The 17,501-nt window shown below is 45.4% G+C and overlaps 1 protein-coding gene across 3 annotated transcripts in view; it reads left to right on the top strand.

Moving 5' to 3' along the window:
- The window catches only part of psd3l (pleckstrin and Sec7 domain containing 3, like), a 151,326-nt gene that overhangs the window by 35,668 nt on the left and 98,157 nt on the right, over nucleotides 1-17,501 (top strand). For 2 of the 3 annotated variants that reach the window (XM_064308526.1, XM_064308528.1), the window contains 2 exons: nucleotides 2,561-3,530; nucleotides 7,407-7,901. In XM_064308526.1, the coding sequence (XP_064164596.1) occupies nucleotides 2,561-3,530; nucleotides 7,407-7,901 (1,465 nt within the window). The remainder of the gene's footprint in view (nucleotides 1-2,560; nucleotides 3,531-7,406; nucleotides 7,902-17,501) is intronic. The other variant, XM_064308527.1, reaches the window with a different exon arrangement.

Below are 17,501 nucleotides of genomic sequence, written 5' to 3'. Positions count from 1 at the left end.
AGTGTCAGTGATGGTCATAATTTCCTGGCCAATGCCACGGCAGGCAGGAGGATGCGGTGGTTTAGTAGCCGAAAGCTCTCATTACGGTGACATAGCAGCCCAGTCCGACCCGGAAAGCAGTTCTGCTCCTTCTTTTCTGAATAACAGGTGTGTTAAGCAAGTTACTGGAAAAGTACTGATAAAAGCAATGGCTTTGTTTAAGTGTTATTCAAAGTAAAGGGACAAACAGATATTCTGTTATCATGAACCTGGTCCCTGTTTTGTGTGTGTGTGTGTGTGTGTGCGTGTGTGTGTGTGTGTACACTTGTGTGTGAATGAGGGGACTGCATCGCTGAAGTGTAAGGATTATCTTACCCCTGATGAAGACAGTGCTCTTCTGTGCAGCCCTGTACGAGTTCATTAGCTTTCTAACTGTGACTGTCCTTGTGACTGTGCCTCTGTCTGCCCTGAAAAGGCACCATTTCTTAGATGGTGGACTAATTCTTTCACAGTTCCCTTGCATTGGCACATCTTTGGATGTCTGCTCAGTGCTTATTTGGTTTGTTTTGGCAGACATCATCATAATTATGATCTGCTTGGCAGCCCTCATCTAGGGCAGTGTACTGTGCATTGTCCACATTTTAAAAAATGTTATCCATTTATGCAGCTGGATGTTAACTGAAGAAACCCTAGTTCTTTCTTATCTTTGGAGACGTTGAAGGCCTTGATATGCCTGTCACACAGTGGCTTTGATATGGCTGTCACAAATCTACATCCTTCTGAAAGCTCAACACACACACACACACACACACACACACACAAACAAAAATACACATGCACACCTCTTTTCTGATGGGTGCAGTGTCATTGGTAAAACACTGCCATCTAGTGGCTGACCATGCTCCTTGCTGTGAGACTTTCTGAGTCTTCCATCAGTTGGCACAAGATAGAATAGAGACTGAGAGCCTTTAATGCAACGCATTTGGACAAAGGAAGGGAGAGGTTCAGTTGTTTGGCTGTCTTCCCTCAATTTATAGAGTATTTGAGACAATTTAAGAGACACTGTCGCCATGAAGACTCTTCATCCAATCTCAGTCTTCCAGAGCTACTAAAATCGAATGATCTCTCAGCCACGAGCTGTAATTAAGTTATCACTGCTTTCTTGGAAAGGTCAGGTTAACAGCAGCTCAAGTTCAATGCAATAACTGTTTTTCTCTGCTGACAGAACTAAATATATCCCTGATATTTGACACCTTTGTGCAGCTTGGTTCAGTGCTATGTTGCACTAGCCTGACTGAACATGCCACAATGTACAGGATAAACTCAGCTTAATTTAAGTGAAATGTGATTCCTCAGAATTAGTATTGAGTACCAGGCCTGATTTGGTGGAGGTTCTCTGTTATCCTGAGACAGGTGAAATGTGCTGTGTGTAGAAGGTGTAATCATACTACAGTATACAGGAGCAGCTGGAGCAGAGTGGACTCCTGTTTGTCCTGTTTTATTACTTTGGTCCTACGGCTTCCAAGAAGACTGGAGGAGCGCTTGTGACCTATCTTTTATACTTGAACTGTGGTCTCCCATGTTTTATTCAGAAAAGTTTAAATGTGAAAACCAGCTTGTGTAGCAAGAGTCCTTTGATGACCGGGAACAGGGACAGACAGAAATATGCTCAGGTAGAATCCTTGTCTGCTTTTAAAGTTATGAGCGCGTAGGTTTCACGTAGATGGTGAAAAAGGAATAGCCAGTTTTATAATGTGAAGCGATTGTCATATGGAACTATTTTGGGTTGCATTAAGGTGCTGTAATTAACATGATGCTGAAAGTTTTAAAAAAGTGTTTGATGATTAATAACCGTGTAATAAAAGTAATTTGAGTACATTGTCCTCAGAAATATTGATCATTTAATTATTGACACAAAAAATATGTTGTTGATTATGAATGCTGCTTTTTTAAACTAAATTGGCAATATGAATGTGACCTGTTGTGCGTGTTTACTTCTGGGTATATGCCACGACAAGCAAGAGCGGTTGCCTGAGAGAAAGGGTGCAATAGTGCCACTTACAGGACTGACTTGGAATTGCTCTTCCCAGACTTGCCCTACTTCTTTCACAAAGTCTATACAGTGCTTTAGTGTTTCCTTGACAACATAAGAGCCATTCATGATGGCACTGGCAAGAGGCTGGCCTTTAGTTCATTCTCACATGTCCCTTACACATACACAGGGCACTGTTTTGAAACCACAGATCCAAGATTCAGTTGAGATAGAAAGGCTTGTTAAATCAGTCAATTATTATGATGCAGTGATAATGTTGAAGTTCCAACAAGAGGACCAGAGGGTGAGAGAGAAAGAGTATTGGAGTATTGGTGATTTTCAAAAGATTACACACTTAAATGTTGTTTGATTTTGGCTTGATGATGTTTTGACCTTAAAAATAAAAATTAAATGAAATTGTTAAGCATTTTGTTGTTGATACCTTAAAGGTTTTCATAGCAGAGTGCTGTTAATGACAATGTAACCCAAAATAACCATTGCTAGAATAACAAATCTTTTCTTCCCCCCACTCTTTTGTTGTTTCTATAGAAAACTCCCACATCCTCCCACAAGGGGGCAGCAGAGTGAGCCCAGATCCCTCTCTCCAGGCTGGAGCAGCTGATGGTGTTGGAGAGGATGACTTTGATGAGACTTCGCTCTTTCTAGAGATCGACAGGGAGCTGGCACACCTGCTGAGAGGCCTGGGCGGAGGGGGTCAGGATGCCCCTGCGGGCCTGGAGCCCGAGGACACGCACCATCCCACCCAGGCGGTCGTTTCGGCAGCCATGATCCCCTGTAACGGGCAGGGCGGGGCCCAGGCGGACCCCGAGACTTCCAAACTGGAAAAGGCTGGAGATTCGCTGCTCGCCTCCGGCCTGGTTCTGGAGCCGTGGGCCGAGGCCCTGGTGCACAATTCGGTTTCGCTGAGCTCAGGGGCTGAGGCCGAGGCGCACACCGCCGCTGGAGTGAATGGAGACGCCCGGAATGTTCCCTCTGGCCAGGAAAAACCGACGGAAAAACCGACGGACATCCCGGCTGCGGCTGCGCTAACGCGCGGGCCAGAGACGGGCGGGGTGGAGGTGGCCGCCTTGGCCTTCGGCGCAGACGCAGTGGCGCTCATGGACCAGCCTCTAGAGGAGTCCAGCAAAATCCTGGCGGAAATCCCCGGGATCTTCGCCGCCTTCCTCGACGGGGGTCAGGCCAAGGAAAAGCCCCCCAAGAAAATCCGTTTTGCAGAAAACCATGTGGAGAGTGCACAGGATCCTGGGAATGCAGGACTGGACGCTCCTGGTACAGACGTACAGGCGGAAGGGCGTGGGGACGGGGAGGGGGAGGGGGACACTAAAGTGGAGACATCCCCAGAGAGTTTAGAGGCTCTGGAGAGCACCCCAAAGAGCATAAACTCTGACCCCTCCCCTCTGCCCCAGCCGGGCCCCGTGGAGGATGAGGTGTTCCGGATCATTCCAGAGGTGTGTGTGGAGAGCCCAGAGAGCGAGACCACACCTGAACTGGACTGCAGGTAAACCCTGCGGCCTTATCTCTGGGGTCATGAATGGCCCCTCTTTAGTCTGCTTCACTTTGAGGTAAACCAGAATAGCAGAATAGTATACTTGAGGGAAATAGCTGCCCCCCAGTGTGCTTTTAGGCACAGTAGGAAATTCTCAGTCTCACTGGGTTACAGTCAATTTAACATCGTCTGGTTTTTACTGTATCAGGTTTGCAGGTCACAACAGGTAGTTTCTTATAATTAGTGGGGAGAATGGAGAATTTGACATTGGTTTAGCATTGCAATGAGTATATAATATAGTTAGTGTTGATGGACATGAGCCACATTTGAAATAATTTTTACAGTAAATGTATATATAGTTAAAATTGGAAAAAAGTGTTCTTCAAATAAATGAATGAGTAAACCAAAAAATAAATACATAAATAAGTAAATAAATTGCGGGGCCCCACTGCTGCATTAAAGATTCAGTGTACCGACACGCCGACGTGAAATAATAGCCGATGTTTGCATGTGGTTTAGGCCTTATCTCGCCAAAAAAAAACTTCTTTTTTCAAAGGGTCGCTTTGACTCTCCATACTCGACAGGACAGGAAATGATGAAAATTTTAATTCGCGTTATCGCGATTTCGATCTTAGAGGTTACAAATTGCATAAAAACTGGTGAAATGACACATGCTGCATGACGTTACACAGGCTCGAATGCCCCAGAGCTTCCATTTAAATGATAGAACTAAAAAACGAAACTATTTCTGTTGGCTTAAATGGAAAAACCTCAGTTTGATAAAGAGATTTGAAAGATCGGTTTGTACTGGAGTTGTCCCGGACAGCAGACATTGACACGCGGTAATAACGGAAACGTAATTGTTCAGTTTGAGTTTCCGCGGTCGGAAGCTATTGGTGTTAAGGTCACGGGGTGAATAATACCATTGCGCGCTTATGACTTCCTCTGCATATTCACGCGTCCCAGCGCGCACTTTCCGCGCACAGCTTTGTGCACGCGCCTGCATTTTAGGTTACAGTCGCATGGCGTGACGGGATTTTTGAAGGCATTTGTAGTGGTGGTAAGCTCAGGCTATCGAACTGACACAGACGGCAGAGAGAGCTTTGGCAACCCACCTGGCTTCGTTAATTTATTTCTTGGAGGATAACAATTGTAATTGTTGTCTGTGTCATAGAACTGCGTTCTGGTTAAATTTGTTTTGCTGTCTTTCTGATCTGCCTATTTTGTCTACAATTAGTCAAACTGATAAAGCATTTTATCCTGAGGATAAATTAGCCACTATGCAATCAACTACGGGCATGAGCCTACAGGTGTCAAGTACTGTAAAATTTGACTCCATAAAATACAAGATAATTGATTGAATTTAAGTATTATTTGTTTAAAAATGCAGTTTGCACCAGTGATAAAAAATATATTGGCCTATTAACCACTATTAAATATTATACAAGTCCTGAACACTACTGACAACCTTGGCAATCGTGTGACATCGCATCTCTTCAAGATTCCGGGAGCAATTCTTGTTTAAGGAATAAATAGTTTTGATATTGATGTTATTTGAGACAGAAGGTCCCTCCCATACGGTACTTTGATAGAATAGTGGTTGCTTAGAGGACCGTAGTGGCAGGCCTTTCCTCCGATCTCTCACTGCATTTCCTTCAAGGGCACCCAGGGACCTTCTCTGTAGAAAAAGATGAACCCAGGGAAAGTTATTGATGGGACACGCCGAACATTCATCAGTCGGCTTGGAGTCTGAAGCTGCCTGAAGCACAAAGTGCTCTTCCTCAGCTTTGGAATACTGAGGGTACTTATTGACTCCCCCCCCCCCCCACCCAGGGATTTTGATATTTATTTCTTGTCTCAGTTGTGTGTTAAAGTACAACACAGTAATATAGATCACAGACGGCTCCAGAAACGCCCCCCAACGGTGGGTGTCCTTGAATGGATGTGCAGGGATTTTCACACCTCTGGAGAAAATGTTTTGGGTCCTCTACGCATCACACGTATGCTTAAACAACTGTGTCCTAACGCACAGTTCTGACTTTTTGTGACAGGGTCCCAGAAAAAAATAATTGATTTGAACAAAACTTGCTCCACCTGCAGTTTGCTAGCATCTTGATTACATTCGTTCTTTTGCGCAGAATTGCCTAAAGCTTTGTTAGCAAGCTAAGTGTTCATGTGAATGCACAATGGGATGTTCACTGTCAACATTACTGAAAGGTGCAGTAATGAATCTGCCTATACGAGTAGCTGAAGAGAGAGAGAGCACACTTTATTGATGTGGAATCGGAATCGGAAAATGACATTAATTTGATCCAGATACCAGGGTTACTTAAGGACTGGATCGGTTAGATGTTGATACTGACGTACAGTGTCAGTGCAACACTGATAATCACACAGAGTAACTAGCCTACTTTTATCTATGGGCCATTTCACAATATTTAGAAAACATTGTATGAATAAGATACAAATATACTAATTTTGTTAGCCTATAACTTGTGGGATTTAAGCCACTGTAGGCCTACATATAAACATTTTTAATGCATCTGAACAATATGTTTTTGTGCTTCTTCTAAATGATGGTCTGGGAAGGTTGTTAGCCAGATCTGGCATATTGCTCATATTAATCAGGTGAATGCACTTGTGTTTGTCCTACATTGCAACGCCAGCTAAATAAATGTGATATAATTAGTAAGTGGCCAAGAGTAAGTACATGGTGTGTTGAATTTGGCCCCTGGGCCAGAAGTCGATTAGCCATGATGTAAAGTAGGAATAAATAGGATGCGTTTTGCCTGATCAGAAATTACTAAGCCTGACCAGCTGATGCTGCTGTTCCTCACCTGCATGTTTTTACCTGAAGCTGCTGTTCCTCACCTGCGTGTTTTTACCTGAAGCTGCTGTTCCTCACCTGCGTGTTTTTACCTGAAGCTGCTGTTCCTCACCTGCATGTTTTTACCTGAAGCTGCTGTTCCTCACCTGCGTGTTTTTACCTGAAGCTTCTGTTCCTCACCTGCGTGTTTTTACCTGAAGCTGCTGTTCCTCACCTGTGTGTTTTTTTACCTGAAGCTGCTGTTCCTCACCTGCGTGTTTTTACCTGAAGCTGCTGTTCCTCACCTGCGTGTTTTTACCTGAAGCTGCTGTTCCTCACCTGTGTGTTTTTTACCTGAAGCTGCTGTTCCTCACCTGCATGTTTTTTACCTGAAGCTGCTGTTCCTCTCCTCCGTGTTTTTTACCTGATGCTGCTGTTCCTCTCCTCCGTGTTTTTTACCTGATGCTGCTGTTCCTCACCTGCGTGTGTTTTTACCTGAAGCTGCTGTTCCTCACCTGTGTGTTTTTTACCTGAAGCTGCTGTTCCTCACCTGTGTGTTTTTTACCTGAAGCTGCTGTTCCTCACCTGTGTGTTTTTTACCTGAAGCTGCTGTTCCTCACCTGTGTGTTTTTTACCTGAAGCTGCTGTTCCTCACCTGTGTGTTTTTTTACCTGAAGCTGCTTTTCCTCACCTGCATGTTTTTACCTGAAGCTGCTATTCCTCACCTGCTGTTTTTTTTACCTGAGCTGCTTTTCCTCACCTGCATGTTTGACCTGAAGCTGCTGTTCCTCACGACGGGTGTTTTTTCACCGAAGCTGCTGTCCTCACCTGTGCGTTTTTTACCTGAGCTGCTGTGTCCTCACTGTGTGTTTTTACTGAAGCTGCTGTTCCTCACCTGTGGGTGGTGTTTTTACCTGAGCTGCCGGTTCCGCAGCAGTGTGGTTTTACCTGAAGCTGCTGTTCCTCACCTGTGTGTTTTTTTTACCTGAAGCTGCTGTTCCTCACCTGCGTGTTTTTTTTACCTGAAGCTGCTGTTCCTCACCTGCATGTTTTTTTACCTGGCGCCTTTTCCGTCTCCCCAGCAGGAGCGTGGAGGCCCGGGGGAACAGCGAGGGGGACGGCCGGGCGGGGCTGGACAGCGAGGAGGCGACGGACGTGTTCAGCTCGCAGTTCGAGAGCATCCTGGAGTCGGAGCGGCTCCGCGGCACGCTGTACAGCAGCCTGGACTCGCTGGACGCCCTCTCCTCCGCCGACGAGTCGGACGGCTGCTTCAGCTTCGACATGCCCCTCACCCCCATGATCCAGCAGCGGCTCAAGGAGAGCTGTCACTTCCTGGAGGGCGGGGCCGAGGCGGGCCGGCAGGAAGTGCTGAGCGTGACGGCCACGGGGAAGAGCGGCAAGGCCGCCCTGGAGGTGACCTCCTCGTACCTGGACACGCCCGACGGGAGCCCCTCCGGGAGCGGCGCCAGCGGGCGGCCCGAGCCGGCTGCAGATAAACATTCCGCCAGACCTCTGGCCAATGGGCTGCTGGAGAACGCCGGCATGGACCCTCAGGATTGGCTGCAGGGCTGTCTGAGGTGAGCACCGATTCCCTGTCTCTCCTCCTTTCGTCTGAGTTTAAGTGCTTTCTCAACCAGGACTGCGCTCTCAACCCTCGGTTGAAATATAACACTTTAATACGGTCTTTGAATACGTCAGTTAATATTAATACATTAATGAATTAATAAAACATAAACCGTGCTATCATTAATCTGAGGCTGTAGTGCTACTCCTGACTGGTTTTCTGTGTAGTCTCTGATCAGCAAGAGGGCTAGAGGTTAATAGTTTTAGCAGTCCCTGCTCCACTGACAGTTCCACTTTCTCCAGGAAGTGGAGAAAGAAGCAGGTCCTTTTCTCTCTTCCTGTTTGTCACTTCCCCATAACTGTATTTCTGGCCTTTCTGTTTCTGTGAAGAAAGCCTGCTGTACTCTATAGCCGCGTTTCCACCAAAAGTACCCGGAACTTTTAGTCCCAGGAACAAGGTTCCTTCAGCCCATTGTTGTCTGCGTTTCCACTGCGGTCTAAAGTCCCGCGAAGATTAGGCAAATTAGCCCACTAACGTATGAAAGAGCGATGTTGTCGTCGGTCCATCTGTCCTATGATTTCTTCTGTAACCCCATACTACCACCCAAGTAGCCTACATTATTTTATAATAACTGGGACAGCCCGGAGGGGTTTATTCCACTTATATACAACGGGTTACCAACAATGACTATATATGGTTATGGTTGTATTTATTGATTTTTATCGATTTAATCACCTGAAATATTCTTCTGCAGCCGTTTGGGCATATTTTACCGTTGTCAAGCAAAACTGTCGTTGGTAGTTGAACTTGGACCGTTGTTATGCAGCAAATAGGATATAACAGGCCAATAGTCAGATTGTAACTGTTTTATATATCCTCTCAAATACATTCATTATGTTTTTATGCGAACATTCACTTTCATGTCTTGACATCCGAGGCGACAGAATGCATTCACATTCCACAAATTACTGGCAACAACAACAGAAAACATGCACACGTTGTAAACAATTTGCTGTTGATTTGATTACTTTCTCATCGTCAATTCCATATAGGCCAATCGCAAAATGACAAGAATAGAACGAAAACTCGGACTTGCGTGAAAATTTAAATTAGCAGTGGTACAGCCACCGTTTGCCCTCCAGATGCGAACCATGCACCATAAATTAGTCCATAGTCTTCCTGATCTTTTTGTGGAATTGAAGAGTGGCAGAGTAAAATTACGGCAGTCTGAAAAAGCAAAAGGGACGATTACTAGAATTAACCTGTTATTTTACCCTGACAAAAAGTGCGGAAGGTGATTTCCAGTTTGCTTTTACTGTATCACCAATGTAAATTACGCAGAACTACCGCATACCTCACATAACTGTATCAAACGTTTTGAGTCAATTACAACGGGCTAACAAAGAAAATCCGGAAGAAAATATTCAGCAACCGAATTAATCCGTTTGAATGTTTTGGTACGTAATATGCTGTCCCAGCATGAATGCTTAGCATTTTATAAAACGAATACTAAAGCAAGAAAAGAACAGAAGAGCACACGTTATAATTCCAAGACGTTGGCAGGCTATAACCAAAAGTAGGCTACTGCGCCGCATAACATACAAGTTTGATTTCAAGTTATTATGAAAATAAATCGGTTTGCGGCTGCAGATTTTAAAAAATGGCGGTTGAAATAAAACACTGCAAGTAGTCGGCCAATCAGAAATTTTCAGCGCTTGCGCCCCACCCCAAAGGTTCCGGTACTTTTGGAAAGTACTACCCCCCGACCAGGGACTTTTTTCCTCGAGAGGTTCCTAGTTCCGAGGTAAAGTTCCTGCGGTGGAAACGCGGCTTACGAGAAAGTCAAAACTGATTACTGGTGCTGTAGACACAGTTACAGTAGCTTCCTGTGGATTTTCCCCTTGCTAAAAACAGAGATGGCGTTATGATTCCCTTTGGCTGTCTTTCCTTTGACTCTTACTGTTTGACTGTTTCTGATATATCATATATGAAATATATAAATGAAATCTACTTGTTCACACTCGACACGGAGGCTGGTATTCCACAGCAGGTCAAACTTAATTTGTGAATCAGAGCATTACTGTTAAATGGCTGCATTTCCCAAATACCTGAGCCAGTTAATCGCAATGATTGCAAAATTGATTAGATAACTAAGTGGCAAGCTGGTGTGATAAAGCATAATTGAACGGCTACTGACTCTTGAAATTGTGTGGAAACTCAATTTCTGTTTGCGGATTCATCCATAAAATTGGGTTCCAAGGAATAAAAGCCCAGTGGTGTCGTACATCTGTGCTGTTATTTACAACCAGTGAGCTGTGGGCCTGGGGTGAAAATAGTCTCAAGACATTGTTAAATATGGTTACAAGATGCCAAACAGAAATTTAATCTCCTTAGTGGCATCCTGGTACAAAGATCATGCTTCATTGAAGTTCAGGGGGTGCAATTAATTTAATTTATATGGCTTTTAAAACACAAGTTGATGTACAGTGGCAACAGGGTTGCCTTTTAACCTAGGCCGGGGAAGCGATGAATGCAAAAGGCCTGATAAGTTCATTGAATTTGTTATATTTGGCTATTTACGAGACAAGACTTGCTTCATTAGCAAAGGAACAACAGTGATGATTTTGCTCTAATATGACCAAATCATAAGGGTATGTGCTTCTTCAGGTCTTTACTGAGAGCACTTAAGATGTTCACAAGTAATACAGGTAGATGAACCCACTGGATTTAACTTATATTTTGATTTTAAGGGACCTTGAAAATACAAAATGTATTGACATATTTTGTCAGATATTGTTTCGCTGTGCTATTGCTGTTGATGTCTTAACCACCGTAGATTCCATCAGCATGAAAGAAGATGTCTATTGAAAGTGTCTCTTGTCTAACGCAGTTGTGTGTTGTACTGCATTTACAGTGAAATTATTGATGGTTGACACCAGAAATAAATCTCAAGAGGGCCCTCTGCTGGTTAGAGGTATTTAAGACACATGGAAGGGAAGCAAGAATTGTGTGTGGATTTAAGCATTACCAAACTTCAAACATACTGCAGTAATAGGGTGGTCTTGAGTTGTGGAGAGAAACCCAAAACTAAAAAAGCAGTATTATAAAAATATAGAAGTTTGCTTTCTTAAAATTAAATGAACCCACTCAACTTCTCAACTTGATTAGAATGTTCTGGAAAATGTCTCAATTATCAGTTTAGAGGTAATTATTACTAAGAGTTATAACTCTTAGTAATAATTTAAAGTTATAACTTATTAAATTAAGGGTTATAACACCTTAAATCCTCAGGCAACATTCCCAACTAAGCACAAATAACGAATAAGCTAAATTTCAGAACTGCTGCACAGTTTCATAATTGTAAACTTCATCTTATCTTTACAAATACATCAGCAGTTCATGTCATCAAGAGAAAGGCTTTGAAAATATTGTATCACTCAGTTTTTTGAAGACGACTGTCACGCCTCTGACTCCGGACCGCTAACTCCCTGTTTTGTTTTCACCCCGTGTTTCACCCTGTGTTTCGTGTCTCTACTTTGGTTGGTTGGAATTGGATTATTGGTTTCTCACATTCCGCACGTCTGCTTGTTTCCTGTGATTGTGTGTGCAGCTGTCTGGTCCTGTATTTAAGTTCCTGGTTTTCATCATCAGTTCAGTCCTTGGTCTTTGTGTGTGCTTGCATGGTCTCCTCACTGCTAGTCCCCCATGTCTAGTTTATACTGTCCTAAACTCGTTACTGCCTAGGCGTTCTGATTCCCACTTCACTATCGAACTGGTGGTTGGTGACACTTGATGAAATCGAAGCTTGATGAAAAATGGGCTTACCTATGGCTGCGATAAGGTACTTCGACTAGCACAAGCAGCACCAATCTCGAATGGCGACCAGCGGTTGTTGTTGATGACCATCCAGTCGAGCAGGTTTTTTTCCAGGGGGAAACTTTATTATTGTAAATCTAATAAAAAATTTACAAGAGTTGCAAAGAACATATGTTGCCACTTCCTCACCCAAAAGAAACCATCTCCCTCCAAAATTTCTTGTCCAACTCCCAACAGCTGTTTTCCCACCCCTTAAGGCTCATGGGAAAAGAGAGAGAGAAAAAACAAGCAGCCACCACACGCATGCCCATTTCATTCACCTCTTGTTAATTATCGCCACACCAGTTCATTGTCTTCCCTTAAAGAAAGAAGCTAAGGGTTTTAAAATAACAATATAAAGCAAAACGCAGGGAAGTACAACTTGAATGCGGTTCACCAGCTGTCAACAGATGCTGTCATAACAATACATCCTGTTTCCTCGTGTTGCCCTGTTTATTGTTATTTGCTGGTTTTTGAAGTCTTCAGTAAAGACTTATCATTTACTATCTCAGCCTCCCTGTGTGATCCCTGCACCTGGGTCCTGTCCTCTTTGTGAGCCCTAACGAGGACTAGAAACAAGGAATAAAGGAAATTCTTTAAATTTTTTTAAATGCGTATTTAAAAACATTGTTAAACATTTAGAAGTTAATTATGCATTTAAGCCCCTGAAATATAAGAACAGCATGTACAATGTTTACAGTGTGTCTGTTTTTTAATCAGGACCATAAACAACAGAGCCCAACTGACACTGCTTTGTGGAACTAAAGACAGGTTGTTGATGTACAGTTTATTGCATTTCATTTGTCTGATGTGTGTGTTTAGTGCCTCTTTAGACAGGATTTATGCTGTTCATTATTGCTGAAAGGGGAACGTAAAGGTCATTACAGAAATGAGTGTCAGCCTTTTTATTTCCCTTTTCTGAGGGAGATTTTAAATCATGACTCATCTATGAAGTCCTCAGAAGGTCGCGGAAGTGACTGCATTTTAAATAACTCATATGTATATAGTGCAGTCCGTGTGTATACAGTGTTTTTTGTTTTGGTTCTACGCATCATATTTGAAAGAAACAATATCAGGTTAACAAACAAACTATTAGCTTTAATTTGAGGGTATTTACATCCATATTTGGTGATCCATGATCCATCCTACTTGGTTCACCGGACATGGATGTTAAAACCCTCAAGCTGACGGTCTGCTCTTAACCTCATATTCATTGTTTCATTTTAAATCCACTGTCCTGGAGCACAGAGCCAAAAACAACAAAAAACTCACCCACTGCTCAAATACTGTCCCAATGCCTGAGTGCTCGAACAGTGGCCTGCAAGCTTGATTTGTGTACTCTTCTGAAGAGCGGAAGGGGAGGGTCATTATGAAGTCTGAGGGCTGGTCAGTCGGTCACCCTTCTGTCTGTTATCCTCCCTGTCCTTCCCCAGCCTCTGTGAGCTGACACCTCACGCCTCAGCTGCAGAGCGCTCAGTAGGTGCACTGCTAGGCCTGCCAGCCCGTAACGGGATAATGGATAAATACTGCGAGGGCTGGATTGTGTTTTGACGAGCAGGGCTGCCAGGCGGTCCGCCGTCGGTGGCGAGCGCTCCATTAGCGGGCCGTACCTCAGGCGAAGCGGGCCGGGCTGTTAAGCTGTTGCCTGGCAGTAGCGCCCGGTCCCCAGGGACTGCTTATGCACTTGAGGAGAGAGCGAGGCGTTCGCCGCTGACAGAGAGCACTTTCCAGCAGCCACCGCGCTCTGTTCAGGGACAGGTTTCAGGGGGAAGCGTCAGGAGGCGCGTTTCAACTCCTCCATCCTGGGAGTTCTCCCAAATGAGAGGGGTCATAAGCGACAAACTCCCAATGGAGTGTGGAACAGAATGGCATACAGTTTACATGCAAAAGACCTGCAGATATATTCACACATCTGATTGAATAGAAGTACTTTGTTTCTTGAACATTAGCTAGTTAGCTTGGTGTCACTTCTCCACGACACTATTAACCAGCTTCATGGTAAGATGTTTTGACTGCTCAATTTTCCCGCATTCGTTTTGGCATTTTGGCGAGATCAGATCTAAGCGGGCTAGCTGGCTGCACCGGAGCTATCTTTCGTCTCTGCTGCAGCAGGGAGCCCGAAGCATGAGGCCAGAAAGCTATAAAAGGACGCGGGCTCCTCCCTGAGTGTTGGGCTCGGCGCAGAGGAAAGCGATGCGTGCGTGTGGAAACTATGCCGCTGTTACTCATCGGTTCCTGTGTGAGACAGCGGAGGCCCGCGCGGAGGCAGGGCGGCCTCCAGCTGTCCTTCTGCGCCGGGCTGTAGCGTTAGCGGTTCACCCTCACCGCAGAGCAAAGCGCTGTGATAAACCGGGCCCGACGTCACACAGACCCATTTGCACACGCAGTCGATCGATAGCCCGTTCTCACGCTGCGCGCGCGCGTAAGGCTGCTGTCCCTGCGGCGCTTCACAGACGCGTGCTCAACCAGCACTACTGTAGTGCTATCGAAGGAAAATCAGCAGTTGAATTTAAATGATTTAATGTGTCTTCTCCTTGAACTCGCTTGGGCGTGGGGGCGTTGGGGTTCAATATGTGGTAACATGAGCACGGAAACATGAGGTAATATGCCGATATTACTGTATTACAGAAAAGGGTGGTTTCGGGTATTCAGGCTTTGCTCACATAGGGAGAGTAGTCGGGATGTGTCCTTTCTGGTCTTGTTGTTTTTGCTTTCGCTCATAGCGCGTCTTTGCGGCGCAGCCATTTAACTGAGCGCTATTGCCCATCACTGAAACCTCACATGAAACACACCCACAGTTATCACCTGCTTCCCAGCAGTCATTGGCGCACAGTCTCACAGGTTTGACGTTGCACTCGCTCGAAAACATCCTGACCGCATCGGTAAGACTCCGAAATGACTGTGCATGACCGAGGCTGACAGCTGATCCCCCGCCGAAACGGCTCTGCCCTCAAGGTCACGAAGCCACAAAGACCGTTGGCGTGGCGATCCTGTATGCTACATCCTCCCATGTTTTTCTTGTTGTTGTTGTTGTTTTAGGCTGCAGGATGATGGTAGTAGCAATTAAGTGACCCGCCCTACACGTTCTGTATAAACCTAGTCCTTTCATTGCAAATGGCCCAGATGGCTGTTTAAAGCTATTCATTAAAAATGAAGAAACTAAAAAAACACTGGCCGTCTATTGTAAAGGCTGCTAGATTTTACACATTGAACAGGCAGTAGGAGCAGTAGGAGTAGACTGTGTACAGTATATTTCACCCTAACAACACACAAGACTTCCCATGCACCCCAAAAGCTTACCGTATTATTACCTTTATCTTTATCATTATTTCTGAACGTAGATTATGAGTGACTGTACAGTCAGGATTTAAGGGTGCACTAGTGTGCTTTGCCCCTCTGGAAACCCTGTGGGAACTTTACTTGTTTGTTTGTTCCATTTATTGTGCAGTGAATTGGTTTCCTTGGGGAGCAAATACAGGGCTGCACCAAGGAACTGTCTTGGTGGACTAGTGAGGAGAACAAAATGAAAAGCCTAGGTAGGAGAACTTAATTGCTTCATGAAACATTAGGTAGGAGAGCTTAATGACATAATGAAGGCTAGACTTTCCGTCAACCCCCGACATATTTTTTTTAAGTCACATATGCTGTGCATGTAATAATACGACTGTATTTTTACTTGGCACATCTATATAGAGCATATGGAATGCTATCTTTGTATGTTCAGCCGTGTTTTAATGCAAGGCTCCTTTTAATTAGTTGATGAGCTCGTTCATGCTTGCCAAGAGCCCGATTGACCTTGACTTGAAGCAGACTGCTGATTATAGATCGGTGTCCTGGGAAAAGCTGCTAGCCCACATTCACATTTTCCCTTAGTTGCACATCATTTTTGAGATCATTAGATAAAACAACGGGCATCGTGAGAATTACTTTATTTTTCTTTTTTTGGGGGGGGGAAGATGGGGCAAGTTTCACTCATGTGACTTATATTTGAGTAAGAAATTCTTGCAACTCATTGTTTTTAGTATAGTTCAGCACAAACCACCAGATTCGTCTGTCCCATTAGCAATCAGCAGAGGAAAAAGATCTAGTCTACATTCTTGCAATCAGTGCATTAGTCCTTCAGGGATTGAATATTTATTTTTGATTAAAGACAATGATCCTCAGGTAACATATAAGCATCTTAGATGTCCCCCAAGTTATTTCAAACAGTAGTGTTCTATTTAACTGGCACCAACAGAATCTGTTTAGCCACACAATATTTACATTTTATACTAAGGCATTGTAACACCTTTTACATTTTAAATGCAAATGCATTTTTAGCAGCCCTTATAAACACAACACACTTCTACGTACCCCCTCCTGTATGGATGTATAGCTGAATGCACCTCGAGAATGCAGCCCAGCTCACGTGGGCTTGGGCCAAAAATGTCATCTTCAAAATGAAATGCCCCTCCCCCCACCGCACCCCACCCCACCCTCCGGTGCTCCCTCTTAAGCCGTGGGGGACGCAGACGAGTAGACCACATCACCAGCCGGCGCCGAGCGAGATCCCTTCTCTCATGCCCTCTGTGCGCGCGTGAGGAGCGGGAAGGGCCCCAGAGCGGACAGAGTTAAACGCGGCGGGATTCGCGGCTCCTTCTTCCCGGCAGGGTTTCGGGCATGCCCGGTGAGAGCGGGTCGCTCTGCTCCGCTCCGCGTGCCACCCCCCGCACCCCCCCCCCCCCTTACCCACCCTCCTCTCCCTCCACGGCACACCGGCATGTTTTAATGAATAAGCAGAACTGAGTACCTGTGTCCCGGCACGCAAGGGGAACAAGAGCTCCTCTGTCTCCATGTAGGTCAGTTCAGTCACTGAGGGGCTGGTCACATGGCGTAAAAAGGGGGGGAGAGAAAGAGAGGAGGAGGGAGGGGGAAAAAAAAGGCGAGGAGTTTATTATTAGTGACTTTCCAGCTTCTGCAGCCTCCTATGGGCTCCTTGGTGTCCGGCTGCTTCTCCCATCCTGGCCTGTCCGACGGCCAAGGCGGCTCCATTCAGTAAGTCTCCACCTTCAGTGTGCATGGCATGCTCGTTTATCCTCATGATGATGGCTGTTAGCGCTTATTCATGCTGGGGGTGGGGGAACGGAGGAGGAGGAGGAGGAGGAGGAGGCAGAGAGGGAGGGAAGGAGGGAGGGAGGGAGGATGGGAAGCTGCCTGCCTCTCCTCTCCTCCCTGGTGCTCTCTGCAGCTTCTCTCCAGCCTTTTTCTTTTTTTTTTCTTTTTTAAAGTGAAGGCTGCGAGTGGAGCGGCTTTGCTAGCCGTAGCTGTTTGTTTCCTTTCTCTCTTCCCCCCCCCCCTTCCCAGGAAGTGGGTGGTTCTTAATGCTGACAGGAAGCGTGTAATAAAGGGGAGAGAAGGGGGTCTGAGCGGAATACTAATAAACAGCCGGCGATGTGGCGCGCATTAATCCCGCTCGGCTGTGTGCTGATGAGGCGGGGCGCGCGGGCTCCAGGCTAATGCTCGGGCTCAGCCTTTGTGTCGGAGCTGCAGCTGGCTGCTGTGAGCAGGGGGGTGAAGGAAAGTGCATCCAGAGTTAATGCTGCCGGGGTGTAAGCGAGCCACCGGCAGCGGAGGAAGCGCTGCGGTCACTGGTCTCGCAGTGGGAGAACGGCACTGGTTCACTGGATCACTTCCTGGTTCCTTTATGACGTTGTTGTTGTTTGTGTTTGTGTGTGCATCGCGTACCTGTGTGTGTGCATGGTGTGTGTGTGTGTGTGCG

Source organism: Anguilla rostrata, chromosome 14 (genome assembly GCF_018555375.3).
Source record: "Anguilla rostrata isolate EN2019 chromosome 14, ASM1855537v3, whole genome shotgun sequence".
NCBI classification, from domain to species: domain Eukaryota; kingdom Metazoa; phylum Chordata; class Actinopteri; order Anguilliformes; family Anguillidae; genus Anguilla; species Anguilla rostrata.
Note: the sequence above shows the minus strand (reverse complement) of the source record. Positions and strands in the feature narration are given on the sequence as shown.